Source organism: Palaemon carinicauda, chromosome 15 (assembly GCF_036898095.1).
Source record: "Palaemon carinicauda isolate YSFRI2023 chromosome 15, ASM3689809v2, whole genome shotgun sequence".
NCBI lineage: Eukaryota > Metazoa > Arthropoda > Malacostraca > Decapoda > Palaemonidae > Palaemon > Palaemon carinicauda.
In genome coordinates, this window is record NC_090739.1 from 64,418,484 (window position 1) to 64,438,483 (window position 20,000).

General features: G+C 35.9%; 2 protein-coding genes across 2 annotated transcripts in view; one reads left to right on the forward strand and one right to left on the reverse strand.

The window, feature by feature from the left end:
- The window catches only part of LOC137654644 (pyruvate dehydrogenase phosphatase regulatory subunit, mitochondrial), a 660,498-nt gene extending 650,279 nt beyond the window's left edge, over window positions 1-10,219 (reverse strand). The window contains exon 1 of the mRNA XM_068388459.1: window positions 10,198-10,219. The gene's annotated coding sequence lies outside the window, so the exon portion shown is untranslated. The remainder of the gene's footprint in view (window positions 1-10,197) is intronic.
- A 1,505-nt stretch (window positions 10,220-11,724) lies between these two features.
- LOC137653995 (uncharacterized) overlaps window positions 11,725-20,000 on the forward strand; it is a 9,230-nt gene continuing 954 nt past the window's right edge. Inside the window, exon 1 of the mRNA XM_068387630.1 lies at window positions 11,725-11,850. Coding sequence (XP_068243731.1) covers window positions 11,725-11,850 — 126 coding nt within the window. The remainder of the gene's footprint in view (window positions 11,851-20,000) is intronic.

Below are 20,000 nucleotides of genomic sequence, written 5' to 3' on the forward strand. Positions count from 1 at the left end.
AAGGTTATGATGTATCAACACTAAAAAAAAAAAATAACACTGTCTTTAATTATTGACATTAAATTGTGAGTAGCGTTTCCATGATTTAGCACTAAACGAAGAAACTACACATATTATATATATATATATATATATATATATATATATATATATATATATATATATATATATATATATGTGTGTGTGTGTGTGTGTGTGTGTGTGTGTGTGTGTGTGTGTGTGTGTGTGTGTGTGTGTGTGTGTGTGTGTATGTATATATATACATACATATACATTTAAAAATTATTGTGCATAAATCATTTATATATTTATGTCCGTAAACCATTTCCGTATATAATATTAAACGTAATTTTCGAAGAGGTTTAAAAATAAAAAGCTACTACTTATTTAAGGCTTACCTCCTTAGTTAATAACAATGGGTTTGTTAAAGGGTAGTGGCACTCTGGCAGCCTATAGGTCTATCCCCTAATTAATCATCAACAGCCGTTGGCTGGCCCTCCTTCGTCCTAGCTTGGGTGAAAAGGGGGTTTAGGTGCTTATCATATGAATATATGGCCAGTCTCTAGGGCATTGTCCTGTTTGATAGGGCAATATCACTAACCTTGCCTGTTTAAACGATTCGTAGGTCGTAAGTTATGTATGTGGACCTAGGGAAGTTCATGAGCCTATAGGTCTCCCTGCTGATTCATCAGCCATTGCCTGATCTCAATGGTCCAAGCTAGGTGTAGAGAGGGAGCTTGGGTTCGATCATATGTATATATTGTCGATCTCTATGACACTGTCCTGTCCCTTGCCTAAGACGTTCATGAGTGATCTTTAAACTTCTAGAAAAAATTATGTCAATTGAGGTACAGTATACAGCAAAACTGGTGATACGTGAATTCAGTGATTTTCGTTCTTAAGTTACTAACTAGCAACTCTCACATTTCTAATGAGGTTAGGTTCCCAGGACGAGGTATTTCGAAACTTCGCTCAATAAATGATACGGTCCATTAAGCAGGATTTTAAAGAATTTATGCTGTATTTTTAATCAAAATATCAGCTACACTATAATGGAAAAATTAAGGCAATAATCTTTAATTATGATAAAAATGAAATAAAATAAATACTAAACGAGTCTGACATTTTAGCCACCATAGTTATGTATTTAACGTAAAGAACGTATTGGAGATGTAGTTGTGAGCGGGGTCTACCGGGCATCAACTGGCAGTCTCACGGTGGCACTCTCACAAGCAAGTCATCACTTCAAATATGACTAGAGCAACTCAACAGCTACCGGATAACTGAAATTCTAGTTAAGCTTATTTCACCACATTCTCTATAATATAATAGATATAACCAATTATGTTAACATCAACGAAATATCTGTTTAGAGATGGCTAAACGATACAATGGAGAAAAATTGAAAAGCCATCTCTAGGTGAGACCCCGCTGCTCCACAATCGAAGAAGACGAAGAAGAAGCCAATAGCATAGGCTTAGACTCCAGAGCCATCCTATCATCATCATCACCATTATTATTATTATTATTATTATTATTATTATTATTATTATTATTATTATTATTATTATTATTACTGTCTTCCGTTCGTAAAGTAAAAGTACAATAATAGAAAGGTAGAATTAATTGTATTTATAATACCAAAGATAACTCACCAACTCGCTTATTTATTTATCTATTTATCTATTTGTTAGTTTTTCCTCAAACTGAACAATCCCATTGGGAGACTTGAATTATGTAAGTAGCGTTGACTATAGTCTAAACTATGACTTGTAATAATTTTGAAATCACGATCCTAACTAACGTTTGTGTTATACACAAAACCACATAAAGGAAAAAAATAATTAATAACTTTGAAATCATACCCCCAATGCATAAATTGTTATCATTAGACTACAGAGCTCTGCTTAAACTGTTCTCCATCTAAACGCCCTCTTCCCCAGTTTGAATCCTTTTATCCAGACAGACAGCTCAAAAATTAGTCTCACTGACTCTAGCGGAGTCACATTGACAAAGGAATTCGTGCTACAGTAACATATTTGTTTTTTGTTCTGAAGTACCATTTTAGAATGAAATGTTTTTTTAACGATCTAACATTATTCAATGATAAAATTATCCATAACATGTGAACAACTTTGTCTCATACATACACATGTTTATAAAGTGAAATATAAGATTTATAACTAAGTGGCAACTTAAGAACAACGCTTGTCCGAAGCAAAAATAAAAAGTATCACCAGTTTTGCAGTATACTGTACAATGAATAATTATGTAGTTTCTTTTACGTAATTACATGCCTATACAGAAAGTGTATTCAAAACATGTTACTATTTCTTGCCCTACAGTTAAGTGACAGTGAATTCAATTTCTGTTATGAAACTACTTTCTGATTGTGCGTTGCAAAAACTAATATTTCCTTGTCTGTCCATCCGTCATTTACATCTACTTGTAAAATTGAGCCACTTTCGAGAAATTTCTATTCAACTAATTTTAACAACTCACTCTTTCTTAGAGTTCTTCTTAGAAACATACAGCATCAAAGGACCCGAAGGAAGAATATAAATAAGTTATCTCCCTATATCTCCATACATTAATACGCATAAGTCTAAAGCATTGAGAACATTTCACTCAACCATATAATAGAAAGATGTCTATTCTCTTCCCATAAAAAGGTATATTATGAATTCGATGTGGGATTCCCCGAAGAGTTACAGATCTAAGCCGGAGAGTTTGCATAATGTAATAGTTTCGAATTTTAATGAAAGACCTATTTTAAATTTCAAAATATACGGGGGAATATATTTCACGTCGGATTTCTTTAAGAAGAATACAACATGTCGTCTAATTTTTTCACCTTCGACATATACAAAATCATCATTCATGTAGTTTCTTGCTCTCTTTTTTAAAGTAAATATAATTTTAATATATTGAAAACACACACTTATATAAATACATATATATATATATATATATATATATATATATATATATATATATATATATATATATATATATACGTATATACGTGTATATATACATATAGACACATATACAATATGTGTACTGTGTGTATATACTATATACACTATACATATGCTATATAGGACCTTTACTGATATATTCTTGGAAAAAGTGATTGGTATCAAATTACGATACTCACTTAATGATAACCTTACATGAAAGAGAGAGAGTTTTCACAACATCGGCACAACAGGACAAAGGAATACATCAGCAATGACTTAATGATAACCTTACATGAAAGAGAGAGAGTTTTCACAACATCGGCACAACAGGACAAAGGAATACATCAGCAATGACTTAATGATAACCTTACATGAAAGAGAGAGAGTTTTCACAACATCGGCACAACAGGACAAAGGAATACATCAGCAACAGGTGTAAGTAAGCTAAGGGTATTCAAAGAGTTAAGTCAGAGTGATTCTATGAGAATAATAAAGTAAAAAAACCTACTGCGAAAATTACCCATTTCCAATAAACGATGTAAAAGATGCAGAAAATTTCACCAGACTACAAGAGACCTACCGAAACATGGTAAATATGAGTCTAACACAGGCAGTTTTCCCTGATTGTGAAAAATTTGCATGTATCAAGCCTGTGTATAAAGGAAAAGGTGATGCAGACAATTTAAGTTCATATAGGCCAATATCAAATCTGTCATATTTTTCGAAAATTATTGAAACTGCTGTACACAACAAACCTGGAAACATCTGAAAAAAAGCTAATGCCATACCTGATGATCAATCTGCATACAGAGAAAATTACTCCACAGAAACAACAGTGTTAGCGATTAAAAATGACATAACAGAAATTATAACAAATGGCAAGTGTTGCATTCTTGTGATGCTTGATCTCAGTGCAGCATTTGATACTGTAGAACATACATATCTGATGGAAGACCTTAAAGCTGTGGGCATCGTAGAACGAGCATATGACTGGTTTGTGAGTTATCTTGAAAACCGCAAAGTTAAAGTAGTAATATCAAATGTTGAATCTGAGACAAGAAAACTAACCAAAGGGGTGCCTCAAGGCAGTGTACTAGGTCCTCTCCTGTTTGAAATTTACACGATTGAACTGGCAAATATCCTTGAAACTCACAGAGTTAAATTTAAATTATACGCTGATGATACACAATTCTATTTCCCAACAGAATCAGTTGATGAAGCTAAAAGAAAGATACATGAAATAATGAATGACATTAAGGCTTGGATGTTAACAAAAAAGCTCAAGCTCAATGAAGATAAAAGTGAATGTATTATTTTTGGAAATGAAAAAGATATAAAAAGAATCGAATGCTTCCAAAGAATTGAAATAGGTCAATCGATCATTGACCTAAAGAAATCTGTTAGAAATCTTGGAGTAATCATGGATGATAGACTGACAATGAATGAACATATAAATAATATGGTAAGAAATTGTAACTATCATATTAAAAACATAGCATTTATTAGTAAATACTTAGATGAAAAATCTATGTCCATACTCATTAATCACCACATATTTTCAAGAATTGACTACTGCAACTCACTGTTCTATGGCTTACCAAATTATCAGCTGAAGAAAATTTAGAGAGTACAAAACAGAGCTGTTAGATTAATAAAAGGACTACACAATAGGGAAAGAGTCACCCCTGCACTAATTAAATTACACTGGCTGCCGGTAAAAGCGAGAATTGAATACAAGCTACTCTTACTAACGTTTAAGATACTGAACCAAAATATCTAAAAGAATGCCTGAACAAACTAGAACTAGAAACAAATGTTAACATAAGTCACATGAGTGACAAACATAGGCTATCTGAACCAAGAACAAATAGTAAATTTGGTGAAAGGGCTTTTAGCTACAGTGCGCCTAGACATTATAATAAACTGCCAACTGAAATGAAGGACCTAAAGGGAGCAATTGAATTTAAGAAGAAATTAAAGACATTACTTTTCACAAGATCATATGATTTGGAAGATGATACAATCAAAGAATAGTATAAGTTATAATGAAAATGTTTCGTTAGATGATTAATATGGACCCGCCCGAGAGTAAGTTCACTCGACTTCATTGGAGGGTTGGATTTAAACCCAAAAAAAGTAAACAAGTAAGAGCGTACCTCACGGGGTACCCCCTCTTGCTACTCCCTCTTCCCATGATCGTGACAAATATATACATCCATATATATATATATATATATATATATATATATATATATATATATATATATATATATATATATATATATATATATATATTCACACTTGATCTTTATCATATAGAGGAGATGCTTTGTCATTTTAATTAAACACTTTTCTTCCAAATCACTTTACCTTTTCCCTAAAAGATAAAAAAATCATATAAAGGCTGTTGGATGTTCTTGGTTTCCTCGTTAATCTTCATATTTAAGATATGGTAAACTTGTTCCTAATGAATATGAAGATGTTAAAACAAACCAAGCCAAAGAACCAGACATGCGTTACTCGTTATAAAAATCTTAAAATGCTCTAAATTCAGTGCTCTTAGGTTTCTATATATACGTTTGATTTTTTTTTTATTCGCTTGTTATAGATCCACATTAAGCAAACAAAGTCTGAATATATAAAGCTATTCCATTTCTATGAGGGACATTGTCAAAAATAACCTATCACGGTGAGGATTACTAAGTCTTAAGAGCATAAAATCATTACGGTGATATGATAACCAATAGTAAATATATTTATAACTATTATCATTAAGTTGTATTATAATATCTCCGTCATACATATATCAAATACGTTAATGAATTGTTAGTTCTAATGAATCTACTAGTATGCATAAATTACTAATGAAGTGTACTTTTATTATGACACAGGAAAAATCTAACGCGCTATAGGAAATCTGAAAAGGATGAGAAAGAAACAAATCAGATAATGTCCAGGCATAAGTGGAAGTAGGAAAGGAACTGGCGATATTTAGCCTAAATAATTTAGGACGAGTCTCGGTTTGAGTAATTGTTTTATCTTGGTAATTTGGTTTGTTTAAAGTGTTTTCATCAATTAAAACCCTATAATTTTATTGACCGCCTATGGTATGTAGAAGTTTCTTTATTACAAAAATCCTTCCGAGAGCATAAATTTAGGAAAGAGGTTTTGTGATGTATCACGTGACACAGCAGTATAATACGTATCCAAGTATTGCAGAGGCAGCGACACACTTCTTCGCACTCAACTTGAAGTCTTAAACGCCCTTCAGAAAATCAGGTCAAAAATTAATTTTCTCTTCGACCATTGATATCACTGTTCTCTCGAACACATCTGATCTCCACATTAACACCATTTTCGTGTTTGCACTGCTTATAGTAATAAATTAATTATATGACTGTCTAAGCCACGTACTAACTTTGTATTTGTATTGCTCATGGTATTATTTAAGCCTATAAGCCTTTTGTGTTTGAATTGCCTATGGTACTCAAGCTATACTACTATACAGTGTAACTGCCTAGGCCTAGTACCATTTTTGCGTTTGAGTTGCTTATGGTACTCAAGTTATACTACTGTACAGTGTAATTGTCTACGTCTAGTACCATTTTTTGCGTTTGAATTGCTAATGGTACTCAAGTTATACAACAGTGTGACTGTCTAAGCTAAAACTATTTTTGTGTTTTAATTGCTTATGGTACTCAAGTTGTACTACACTTTAACTGTCTAAGCCTAGTACCATTTTCGTGTTTGAATTGCTTACGGTACTCAATTATACGACAGTGTAACTGTCTATGCCTAGTGCCATTTTCGTGTTTGAATTGCTTACGGCATTCGATTATACGACAGTGTAACTGTCTATGCCTAGTGCCATTTTCGTGTTTGAATTGCTTATGGCATTCGATTATACGACAGTGTAACTGTCTATGCCTAGAACCATTTTCGTGATTGAATTGCTTATGGTACTCGAGTTATGCTACAAGTTAACTGTTTAAGCCTAGTGCTGTACTATTTTTGTGTTTGAAAAGCTTATGGTACTCAAGTGTTAATATAACTGTCTAAGCCTAGTACCATTTTTGTATAAGAACTGTTTGTGGTACTCAAGTAGGCCTATTACTATAACTGTCTAAGCATAATACCTTTGTATGTTGGAATTGCTTAAAAAAAAGGGGGGGGGGGATAAGAACTGTATTATCGCTGTTTTGTTATTCGGTCTAATTACTAAGCTTAAACTTTTATGCACTTTGTTCCTAACGAAATTCAGTTGTGTATTTAATTGTTGGTCTAAACAATTGTATAATTTGGACCGGTGCTTTACCTGTAGCAGCACATAAGCATTTTTTGTATTTCTTTAATTGAATGCGATACTTTTGAGATTTTTCTCGACTTAGCACACGAGTGTTTGGTTCGTAAATTAACATAAATGATTATGTTTAATAAAACCTGCATGATACTCCTTTATTTGCACTAAGTGACATTTTTGTAAATTTTTCTATGCCCTTTAACCATGTAATAAACGTATATTTTGGTCAAGCCATCTATTTTATCTAATCTTTTTACTTTTTTTTTTTTTTTTGTATAACTGTTACCACCTCGAGTCTGATCATTATTACCTTAAAAAGTAAAACTATCTAAGTCGTAGACCTAAAAGAACTCTTACGATAGAGCATTTTAGATAATTTATTTCCTGAACTTTTAAAGCAACAAAATCTAACAAACGTAAAAGTTAGAGAAACCACAAGCCATGACAAAAAAGTAAACGAAATATCTCAATACACAGGTGTGGTAAACATATTAGGTGGCCTTCAGAAAATTATTTTGATTTGAGGCAAATCTTTTACGGTACCAGCAACATAAACTTACCAAATAATATATTTAAAATCATGGACTGGTCTTAACATTTGTGAAAGTATTATAAGTACCGATATGCAGTTCTACCGCTGTATAACATAATATACTATTAAAAAAATGAAAATTACCTGGTTATTAGTTAAACTTATTTGTACGTAATTGTTCACATATTTATAAACATCTTGGCAATATGCTATAATCTACTGTTCTGAGCTCCATACCAGTAATTCCCTATGATCGCGAAAACAACTAGTAAAAAGATTAATACATATCTACCTTCCTGTCGAGTCCCGATGTAGCCTAACTCTATTTGAATAGTTCGAGAACTATATTGTCACTATTGGTAATCCAAAATCATATGGGACTGGTGAACTCATTCAAATATATAAAGATAGTTTTCTGTCTACATAAATATATATATATATATATATATATATATATATATATATATATATATATATATATATATATGTGTGTGTGTGTGTGTGTGTGTGTGTGTGTGTGTATTCGTGTTTTTAAAGTTTGCTACAGTAAAGCTTGACCATACATTACTTTATGTATCATTTCAAATCTAGGATCCAAAGCTCTTGGTGAAACAATCTAGATATCTTTGGGACACATCATTTAAAGTAGGTAAATCTATAGAAGATTAAAATGGTTTTTAAAACCAGATTACGGCACTTAATCGACGGAATTAATGATCCACATTCATTTAGGTTCTTAATCTAGGCCTAATAACGCATGACCGTGAGTGAAAGCTGTACAAATTGGATATATTCATTTTATACATCTTCGAATATAAATGAATACCAAAGAAATATTTAGAATGTATATATGCTAAGGATCAATGTCATTAATTAGGTGCTATTCTAATTCATTATTTTTTCATCTCAATGCTGATTACTATATAAATATATATATATATATATATATATATATATATATATATATATATATATATATGTGTGTGTGTGTGTGTGTGTGTGTGTGTGTGTGTGTGTGTGTGTGTCTGTTCTGATACACGCGTACAAACGCGCACACACACATACAAGACGTGTGTCTATGTGTTTGGAGCCATAAATTCTGGATGATTTAGTTTTGCAAGCTAGGCTTTATGTACCTCTGCAGAATCGTTACTTGCTCATTTAACTATATTTTCTTGAAGAATTGGATTACCCACTAATCTTTTGTGTATTATCACGCACGCACGCACACACACGAGAGAGAGAGAGAGAGAGAGAGAGAGAGAGAGAGAGAGAGAGAGAGAGAGAGAGAGAGAGAGAGAGAGAGAGAGAGAGGTCGCTTTGTAACAGGAAAGCAGCTTCTGTACGTATCACTTAATCACCATATGTGGAAAAAAAGGGCCATTTTTTCTCCGAATTCCCCAACCTGATATTGATCATAAATCTTCGACATTCCGAGAAACAAGAATTTATGTCTTCTCATCCCTCATCATTTTCCAAGTTACTTTTCGTTTTCCACCGCTGGCCACAAGAGGGCTCCGGACGTAGCAAGGAGACGATGGAACTAAATGATTGGAAAAATGGTTAAAGTTCAAAACTAAAAGAATGGCAATTTGATTTATAACATGGAGATACAATTACCAAAATAAAGGTTAAAATATTACGAGCATCACCAGTAACATTTTCAAACTTTATAACGGTTCTGAAAAAGCGTTAGACCGTTTGTTTGGCTTCGTTTCACTATATAAATGAAAAAATAACGTTGATTCCTGGTAGCAATTAGTTATTAATACAACTTAATATCGATTACTAGTAATTACTGTTAATAGAATAATCCCTATCAATTGAATAAAAAAAATAGATAACAAGCCATGAAGCCATTAGGCTGAATAAAGTGTCACTTTTTTTACTCGTATTACTAACAATGATTATAATTAGAATGGCTGCGTGTTATTAAGTTTTCCGAGAATGAATTCCCATTTTTGTGGTCCAAGTAGGCCTACCTGCAATTTATAAATTATTCGTTTGAATAAAATTATGTAAACCATCCACTGATGACTTTTATATGATTTTTTATGATGATTCATAGGATTAACTTGCAAAGAGTAACATTTTTTCCAACTCTAGAGATGAATCCTGTGTGGCACGTAAGTACAAATAAGAAGATTGCAAAGTCATGAAGCATGAAAATGTATTTGTGCGGGAAGGGAAATTTGGGGTAATTATATAAGTTGCAGAATCTACTAATAGGCTACGTATCAACATAGGCCTATATGTTGGAGATATACTGAAGAAACAAAACAGTTCGAAATAAATTATCAATAATAATAAATTCAAACAACAACAAATTAGAATGGCTCCCTACTATTTTAAAGAAAAATCCTTATCACTAGCTAACCTAGGAGAGAAGATGTAGTACTCACCATTCAGCGAAGTCCTCTTCCAATACTTACAGGTCGACGACACAAATCCGCTCTTTTGAGGTCACCAGGAAAAGGTTATGTCCAAGATTTCCTATGTCCTCTGCCAGGTTAAGGGCACTTTCAGTCTCTTCCTCATGACCGTTTGAGTCTTGTATCTCGTCCATAGGTTACTTAACCTCTATTGCTGTGAGGGATGTGCTATCAAATAAATTACTGAAGAAAATCCCATGACTTCTGTAGGGTGAGGTAGTCTCTCTCTCTCTCTCTCTCTCTCTCTCTCTCGTACTTGACAGGAAGTTGCACAAAACACCCTAGGACTACCAAGCCCTTTGCGTTTGCTAAGGACCTTTTATTAAATTAGTGTTATCTGCAGTATTTATACTAGTCTGTGACTCGTAGGATAATCTGCCACACCGGTATTAAGCCAGGAGGATATTTCATGACTGCAGTATTTGTGACTTTATGAGAAAGTTGTGGTGTCGGGTAATGTCGGGTAAGGAAAGCCAATACATTCCACAAATTCTGGGTCATTACAAATGTAAAAGTTGCGTTTTAACGTTCCTTCAATAGTTACAAACAATCAAACTGACCTTGAAATAAAATAAACTATAAAGATCACCAAGTCAAAATAATATAATTGTCATTATTTACTGGCTATCTTCTTCTCTGCCAATATTTTCTGGTAATGAAAGGAGACAATTACCCTATTCATAACGCACCTACCCGGGGGCGTCTCATCCCAAGCAAATATGAATTTGCATTTTCGGCCGTTAAATAAAAATAAAAAAAGTTGAACAATTAAACTTAACCTTTATAAGATCAACTAACTGGTAACTCAAGGCATAGTTACGTTCAGTGTTGAGACTTCCTGTTTGATCTGTTTCTCAACATAGTAATCTGAATATATCAGGACCAATTGTTATTGTTGTAGACTGCAGGCAGAGCACTCATCCTTGGCTGGAGAGGATATACTGAAATCCTCGTTCTTTTAATAAGTGCAAAATACAAGGCTTCTGCCTACCCAGAGACTATGAACTAAACAGATGCAAGGAGTAACGTACACGATATCGAAAGAATGAACACTCGCTACACCAACGTCACGGCTCGTCACTTTCTTTCATTTTTTTCGGCTATCTCACATTCGATCTCAGTATCTTATGAACATCAACACCAATATTTATCTATATCCTTATAGCTATCATCATCTTGAGAATCACTAGTGAACAACGCTTTTACTATACGATATATTCTCATCAAGTGTTAGTTGTCAATTCATAGGGTTATGTTGGCCCGAACGACCTTAAAAAACACTCTTTACCTTGGCAGAGGAAAGAAGACTGTATTGCTTGATGACACATTTGAACAAACACACCAAACATTATCCGAATTACCGGTAAACTATATATATTCACAAGTGCGTAGGACAGTAAGACTTATCGACTTAATAGAGGAACGTGCAAGAGAACACTAGTTTGTTTACAAAAGCGAGTGTCGACCTGTGACTGGAGATGGAGAATCTCGTGACGTATGACGCTTTCTGATTGGCTGAACTCCTCACCACTTGCATGCCCACAGCCAATCACTGCACTTCTGGGAGAGACAATAGCTTTGCTTTCACAGTACCGGCTAGCAGTTGCCGAGTTTGAATTGTCGGTAAGTTATTCCCGTGAATTATTTCCCTTTAATTAAGATAAAATGCATATCACTGAAGACGATTGCACTCAAGGGCACAGATAGTTATCGAATATTGGTTCATAGGTTATTAAAGTAAAGGTAGGCCACTAAATTTCGCATTTCATAAATGCAATCACAAATAGAACTTTATGTACTGTTTGTGTCATTTACATTGTTTTCATCAAAAGGTCTCAGATTTTCGACATATTAGAGTGAGGGATAAGTGAAATAGCAATTCAAATATTAACAACTATGATATTTCTAGTGTTGATACGACTAATTTATTGGAAAATAGATTGCTAGTTATTAGAATTATATAATTCCTCAAATGAACATGGTAAATATGATCGCCTAGATTTGGTGTAAATTTCAGTAAACCTTTAAATGGCTTGTTTGTGTGTACGTGGATAAGCATGTTTTTTTTTTTTTCCCGTCTGGCTTAATATAGAATAAATTAATATACTAATTTACTCACGCAATCATTAACAGCGTAGAATTACTTTCCATGAATGTATACATATATCACCATTAATATCAGACGTTCCAAGTCCACTCAAGACCAAAGGCCTCAGACATGTCCTACTTTTTTTCTGTTCATTTTCTTTCTATGTCATTCCACACCCGCAAAACCTTTTTAGTTCGTCGATCCATCGTCTTCTCTTCTTTCCCGTGTTTCTATTGTAATCTCTATGGACCTGTTCAGTTATTCTTAATGCTCATCTATTTCTGTCATTCTCATTACATATCCTGCCTATGTCCACTTATTTTTCTTTCATGTTGGTAGAGTATACTTTGCTTTCGTTTGCTCTCGTATGGATTTTTCTCTTCTTCTTTCTCCTATTGTTATTCCAATGATAATTCTTTCCATAGCTCTTTGAGTTGTAACCAGTTACTCGGTAGAAGGTTGGCCAGGGCACCAGCCACCCGTTGAAATACTACTGCCAGAGAGTTATGGGGTGCTTTGATTGGCCAGATAGTACTACATCAGATCCTTCTCTCTGGTTACGGTTCATTTCCCATTTGCCTACACATACACCGAATAGTCTGGCCTATTCTTTACATATTCTCTTCTGTCCTCATACACTTGACAACACTAAGATTACCAAACAACTCTTCTTCTCTAAACGGGTTAACTACTGCACTGTAATTGTTCAGTGTCCACTTTCCTCTTGGTAAAGGTTAAGACACTCTTTAGTTATGGTAAGCAGCTCTTCTAGGAGAAGGACACTCCAAAATCAAGCCTTTGTTCTCTAGTCTTGGGTAGTGTCATAGCCTCTGTACCATGGTCTTCCATTCTCTTGGGTTAGAGTTCTTTAGCTTGAGAGTACACTCGGGCATACTATTCTATCTCATTTCTCTTCCTCTGGTTTTGTTAAAGCTTTTATAGTTTATATAGAAAATTTTTATTTTGATATTGTTACTGTTCTTAAAGTATTTTATATTTTCCTTGTTTCCTTTCCTCACTGGGCTATTTTCCCTGTTGGAGTCCCTTGGCTTATAGTATACTGTTTTTCCAATTACGGTTGTAGCTTAGCGAGTAATAATAATAATAATAATAATAATAATAATAATAATAATAATAATAATAGCTTATGTTTTAAGGATTTAGTACCGCTCAAGATTCTGATGCATAAGTTATTACTGGAAAGACCATCTGATTGAATACTCTTCTTTTTAGAGAAAGCGTCAGTGTATATATATATATATATATATATATATATATATATATATATATATATATATATGTGTATATATATATATATATATATATTTCTACCTCATACTTGGGATCGAATGCTAGCCCCTTCTAATGAAAGGCCAGGTCGAAACCAACCATGCCACGAGAGCCCATAAAAGGAAATCTGAACCTGACCCTAATCTAGCTGTCCGAGGATTTACCTGGTGAGACATCAGTCTCTTTACCAGCGAGTTTTACCAGATTTCCCCGGGCCACCACGTGACACAATTGGTAGTAATTCATTCAAATTACCCCTAATGAGTCAATATGGATAAATATCAACACAACATCGTGTTCAAATAGAAATAAATTTCTACCTCATACTTGGGATCGAACGCTAGCCCCTTCTAATGAAAGGCCAGGTCGAAACCAACCATGCCACGAGAGCCCATAAAAGGAAATCTGAACCTGACCCTAATCTAGCTGTCCGAGGATTTACCTGGTGAGACATCAGTCTCTTTACCAGCGAGTTTTACCAGATTTCCCCGGGCCACCACGTGACACAATTGGTAGTAATTCATTCAAATTACCCCTAATGAGTCAATATGGATAAATATCAACACAACATCGTGTTCAAATAGAAATAAATTTCTACCTCATACTTGGGATCGAACGCTAGCCCCTTCTAATGAAAGGCCAGGTCGAAACCAACCATGCCACGAGAGCCCATAAAAGGAAATCTGAACCTGACCCTAATCTAGCTGTCCGAGGATTTACCTGGTGAGACATCAGTCTCTTTACCAGCGAGTTTTACCAGATTTCCCCGGGCCACCACGTGACACAATTGGTAGTAATTCATTCAAATTACCCCTAATGAGTCAATATGGATAAATATCAACACAACATCGTGTTCAAATAGAAATAAATTTCTACCTCATACTTGGGATCGAACGCTAGCCCCTTCTAATGAAAGGCCAGGTCGAAACCAACCATGCCACGAGAGCCCATAAAAGGAAATCTGAACCTGACCCTAATCTAGCTGTCCGAGGATTTACCTGGTGAGACATCAGTCTCTTTACCAGCGAGTTTTACCAGATTTCCCCGGGCCACCACGTGACACAATTGGTAGTAATTCATTCAAATTACCCCTAATGAGTCAATATGGATAAATATCAACACAACATCGTGTTCAAATAGAAATAAATTTCTACCTCATACTTGGGATCGAACGCTAGCCCCTTCTAATGAAAGGCCAGGTCGAAACCAACCATGCCACGAGAGCCCATAAAAGGAAATCTGAACCTGACCCTAATCTAGCTGTCCGAGGATTTACCTGGTGAGACATCAGTCTCTTTACCAGCGAGTTTTACCAGATTTCCCCGGGCCACCACGTGACACAATTGGTAGTAATTCATTCAAATTACCCCTAATGAGTCAATATGGATAAATATCAACACAACATCGTGTTCAAATAGAAATAAATTTCTACCTCATACTTGGGATCGAACGCTAGCCCCTTCTAATGAAAGGCCAGGTCGAAACCAACCATGCCACGAGAGCCCATAAAAGGAAATCTGAACCTGACCCTAATCTAGCTGTCCGAGGATTTACCTGGTGAGACATCAGTCTCTTTACCAGCGAGTTTTACCAGATTTCCCCGGGCCACCACGTGACACAATTGGTAGTAATTCATTCAAATTACCCCTAATGAGTCAATATGGATAAATATCAACACAACATCGTGTTCAAATAGAAATAAATTTCTACCTCATACTTGGGATCGAACGCTAGCCCCTTCTAATGAAAGGCCAGGTCGAAACCAACCATGCCACGAGAGCCCATAAAAGGAAATCTGAACCTGACCCTAATCTAGCTGTCCGAGGATTTACCTGGTGAGACATCACGTGGTGGCCCGGGGAAATCTGGTAAAACTCGCTGGTAAAGAGACTGATGTCTCACCAGGTAAATCCTCGGACAGCTAGATTAGGGTCAGGTTCAGATTTCCTTTTATGGGCTCTCGTGGCATGGTTGGTTTCGACCTGGCCTTTCATTAGAAGGGGCTAGCGTTCGATCCCAAGTATGAGGTAGAAATTTATTTCTATTTGAACACGATGTTGTGTTGATATTTATCCATATTGACTCATTAGGGGTAATTTGAATGAATTACTACCAATTGTGTCACGTGGTGGCCCGGGGAAATCTGGTAAAACTCGCTGGTAAAGAGACTGATGTCTCACCAGGTAAATCCTCGGACAGCTAGATTAGGGTCAGGTTCAGATTTCCTTTTATGGGCTCTCGTGGCATGGTTGGTTTCGACCTGGCCTTTCATTAGAAGGGGCTAGCGTTCGATCCCAAGTATGAGGTAGAAATTTATTTCTATTTGAACACGATGTTGTGTTGATATTTATCCATATTGACTCATTAGGGGTAATTTGAATGAATTACTACCAATTGTGTCACGTGGTGGCCCGGGGAAATCTGGTAAAACTCGCTGGTAAAGAGACTGATGTCTCACCAGGTAAATCCTCGGACAGCTAGATTAGGGTCAGGTTCAGATTTCCTTTTATGGGCTCTCGTGGCATGGTTGGTTTCGACCTGGCCTTTCATTAGAAGGGGCTAGCGTTCGATCCCAAGTATGAGGTAGAAATTTATTTCTATTTGAACACGATGTTGTGTTGATATTTATCCATATTGACTCATTAGGGGTAATTTGAATGAATTACTACCAATTGTGTCACGTGGTGGCCCGGGGAAATCTGGTAAAACTCGCTGGTAAAGAGACTGATGTCTCACCAGGTAAATCCTCGGACAGCTAGATTAGGGTCAGGTTCAGATTTCCTTTTATGGGCTCTCGTGGCATGGTTGGTTTCGACCTGGCCTTTCATTAGAAGGGGCTAGCGTTCGATCCCAAGTATGAGGTAGAAATTTATTTCTATTTGAACACGATGTTGTGTTGATATTTATCCATATTGACTCATTAGGGGTAATTTGAATGAATTACTACCAATTGTGTCACGTGGTGGCCCGGGGAAATCTGGTAAAACTCGCTGGTAAAGAGACTGATGTCTCACCAGGTAAATCCTCGGACAGCTAGATTAGGGTCAGGTTCAGATTTCCTTTTATGGGCTCTCGTGGCATGGTTGGTTTCGACCTGGCCTTTCATTAGAAGGGGCTAGCGTTCGATCCCAAGTATGAGGTAGAAATTTATTTCTATTTGAACACGATGTTGTGTTGATACTTATCCATATTGACTCATTAGGGGTAATTTGAATGAATTACTACCAATTGTGTCACGTGGTGGCCCGGGGAAATCTGGTAAAACTCGCTGGTAAAGAGACTGATGTCTCACCAGGTAAATCCTCGGACAGCTAGATTAGGGTCAGGTTCAGATTTCCTTTTATGGGCTCTCGTGGCATGGTTGGTTTCGACCTGGCCTTTCATTAGAAGGGGCTAGCGTTCGATCCCAAGTATGAGGTAGAAATTTATTTCTATTTGAACACGATGTTGTGTTGATATTTATCCATATTGACTCATTAGGGGTAATTTGAATGAATTACTACCAATTGTGTCACGTGGTGGCCCGGGGAAATCTGGTAAAACTCGCTGGTAAAGAGACTGATGTCTCACCAGGTAAATCCTCGGACAGCTAGATTAGGGTCAGGTTCAGATTTCCTTTTATGGGCTCTCGTGGCATGGTTGGTTTCGACCTGGCCTTTCATTAGAAGGGGCTAGCGTTCGATCCCAAGTATGAGGTAGAAATTTATTTCTATTTGAACACGATGTTGTGTTGATATTTATCCATATTGACTCATTAGGGGTAATTTGAATGAATTACTACCAATTGTGTCACGTGGTGGCCCGGGGAAATCTGGTAAAACTCGCTGGTAAAGAGACTGATGTCTCACCAGGTAAATCCTCGGACAGCTAGATTAGGGTCAGGTTCAGATTTCCTTTTATGGGCTCTCGTGGCATGGTTGGTTTCGACCTGGCCTTTCATTAGAAGGGGCTAGCGTTCGATCCCAAGTATGAGGTAGAAATTTATTTCTATTTGAACACGATGTTGTGTTGATATTTATCCATATATATATATATATTGGTATATATTTATATACATATATATATATATATATATATATATATATATATATATATATATATATATATATATATATATATATATATATGAAACCAGACAGTGGGAATGATCTGCCTAATTAGGCAGTTGAATCGGTGGAGGTTAATAAAATTCAAACTTGCAGCGAATGTTTTTATGATGAATAAGCTGACATAAGTCTTTCTTCATAGTTTACGTTTGGCAGATATATTTCAACGTTATTACAAATCTCAAGATAATTTATATACTCAATTCATTACTTCTCATGTAGAATTATTTTATTACCATTCCTTACTTCATTAGGCTTTTTTTTCCTGTTGAAGCCCTTGTGCTTATAGCAGCCGGCTTTTCCGACTAGAGTTGTAGCTTAGCTTGATATAATAATAATGATTACTTGCGATAAATAGTATGATAACCATCATCATTAGCCGTTAATATTCCACATCAGAACAAAGGCCTCAGGCCGATCCTTATACTTGCGTTTGTTTATGGTATTTCTATGCCACTTCACACCGTCAAACTTTCTTAGTTTGTCAATCCATCGTCTTCTCTTCCTTTCACTGCTTATTTTGTAATCTCTAGGGACCCATTCTGTTATTCTTAATGTCCATCTATTGTCTGTCATTCTCATAATATGTCCTTCCCATGACTATTTCTTTTTCTGGCATGTTGGTAGTATATCCTGTAGAGTTGGTGATCTCCAGGACATTTTTGAATCACCAACTCTATGGACAGATTTCCCGGACAAATTTCTCCTCTCCATTCAGAAGACGGTGTTTAATAATAATAATCAATAATAATGATAATTAATAATTATAATAATCTTCTTCTTCTTCTTTGTCTGCATCTTTTCCCACTTTTATGTGGGGTCGATGTTTCTGGCCAGCGTTCTCCATCTACCTCCGTCCCACACTTCATCACCGGTTAAGCCCTTTGATGGAAGGTCATCCTTGATACAGTCCATCCACCTTTGCTTCGGTCTCCCTCTCCTTCTCCTTCACTGTACCTCCACTTCCATCACTCTCCTCCCAATATACTCTTCATCTCTTCTCATGACCTGACCATACCACCTCAGTCTACTTCCTTGGATCTTATCTGATAGTTTTCTAACTCCTGTGGTACCCCTAATTACCTCATTCCGTATCTTATCTCTTCTTATTACCCCACACATTCATTTCAACATTCTCATCTCTCCCTCCTCCAGCTTCTTCTCTTCTATCTTCTTTATTGCCCACGTCTCTGCTCCATACATCATTGCAGGTCTCGCAACTGTCCTGATGACTTTCCAAGTACTTCCCCACCGATCCTTAGAATCACTTTACTATTCTCGGTCCACCCTTCTTGTGCATCCACATAAACGTAAAAACTCTCTCAAAATACTAACGACAATTCTAGGACCAATAATAAAGTGGAAACTTAAGCTTAAAGTAGGGTAGACAGACACAAAGGTGCAGTGCGACTTCTTTCCTCTGCTGAATCCATCTTGTAGATTATTTTATTTGCATCTGGAAAGCAGACTTGTTTCTTCGCATCTATCCACCTGATAAAGAAACAGTACAGGGGAATCTTTATCAAGGAACAGTCCATTCCAAAACAAGTGTGACTTCTTCCCTCTGCTGAATCCATCTTGTAGATTATTCTATTTGCATCTGGAAGCTCGGACTCCATATTTCATTTTATTTATTAATATATATATATATATATATATATATATATATATATATATATATATATATATTTATATATATATATATATATATAATTTGAAAAATCCAAAAAAATTAACCCAGCCATTGAGGGGGGCAAGCCAGCCTCAACTTGGTGCAGGTCCCAAGCCCGGGTAAATGGGGAGGGTTGGCGGCAGGAAAGGCATCCGGCCATGAAAAATTAGCCAAAACCAATATGACCAGTGGAGATTATGAGATTAGAATTAATGTTAGGGCGTTCCCCGTAGGCGACGCGTTGGGATGTCGCCTGATCCCTCCGAAAAATCGGCAAGCTCAAAGGAAAATATCTGAGGAGAGGATGAGATTAGCAACTCTGAATGTGGGGACAATGAGTGGAAAAGGGCGGGAGCTGGTTGACCATATGAAGAGAAGGAAGATTGGAGTGTTGTGTGTGCAGGAGACCAGTTGGAAGGAAAATAAGGCAATAGAACTAGGCGAAGGTTGTAAATTTTATTACATTGGAGCAAATATGGAAGGAAGAAATGGCGTAGGAATAACATTATCAAAAGATTTGGAGGAAAGTTTGATTGGATAGAGAGAGTGCAAGGAGGTTGGGGTGTGGGCAAGAGAAATGACGGGGGAGAAAGAGTGACTGATTTTGCAGTGGCTT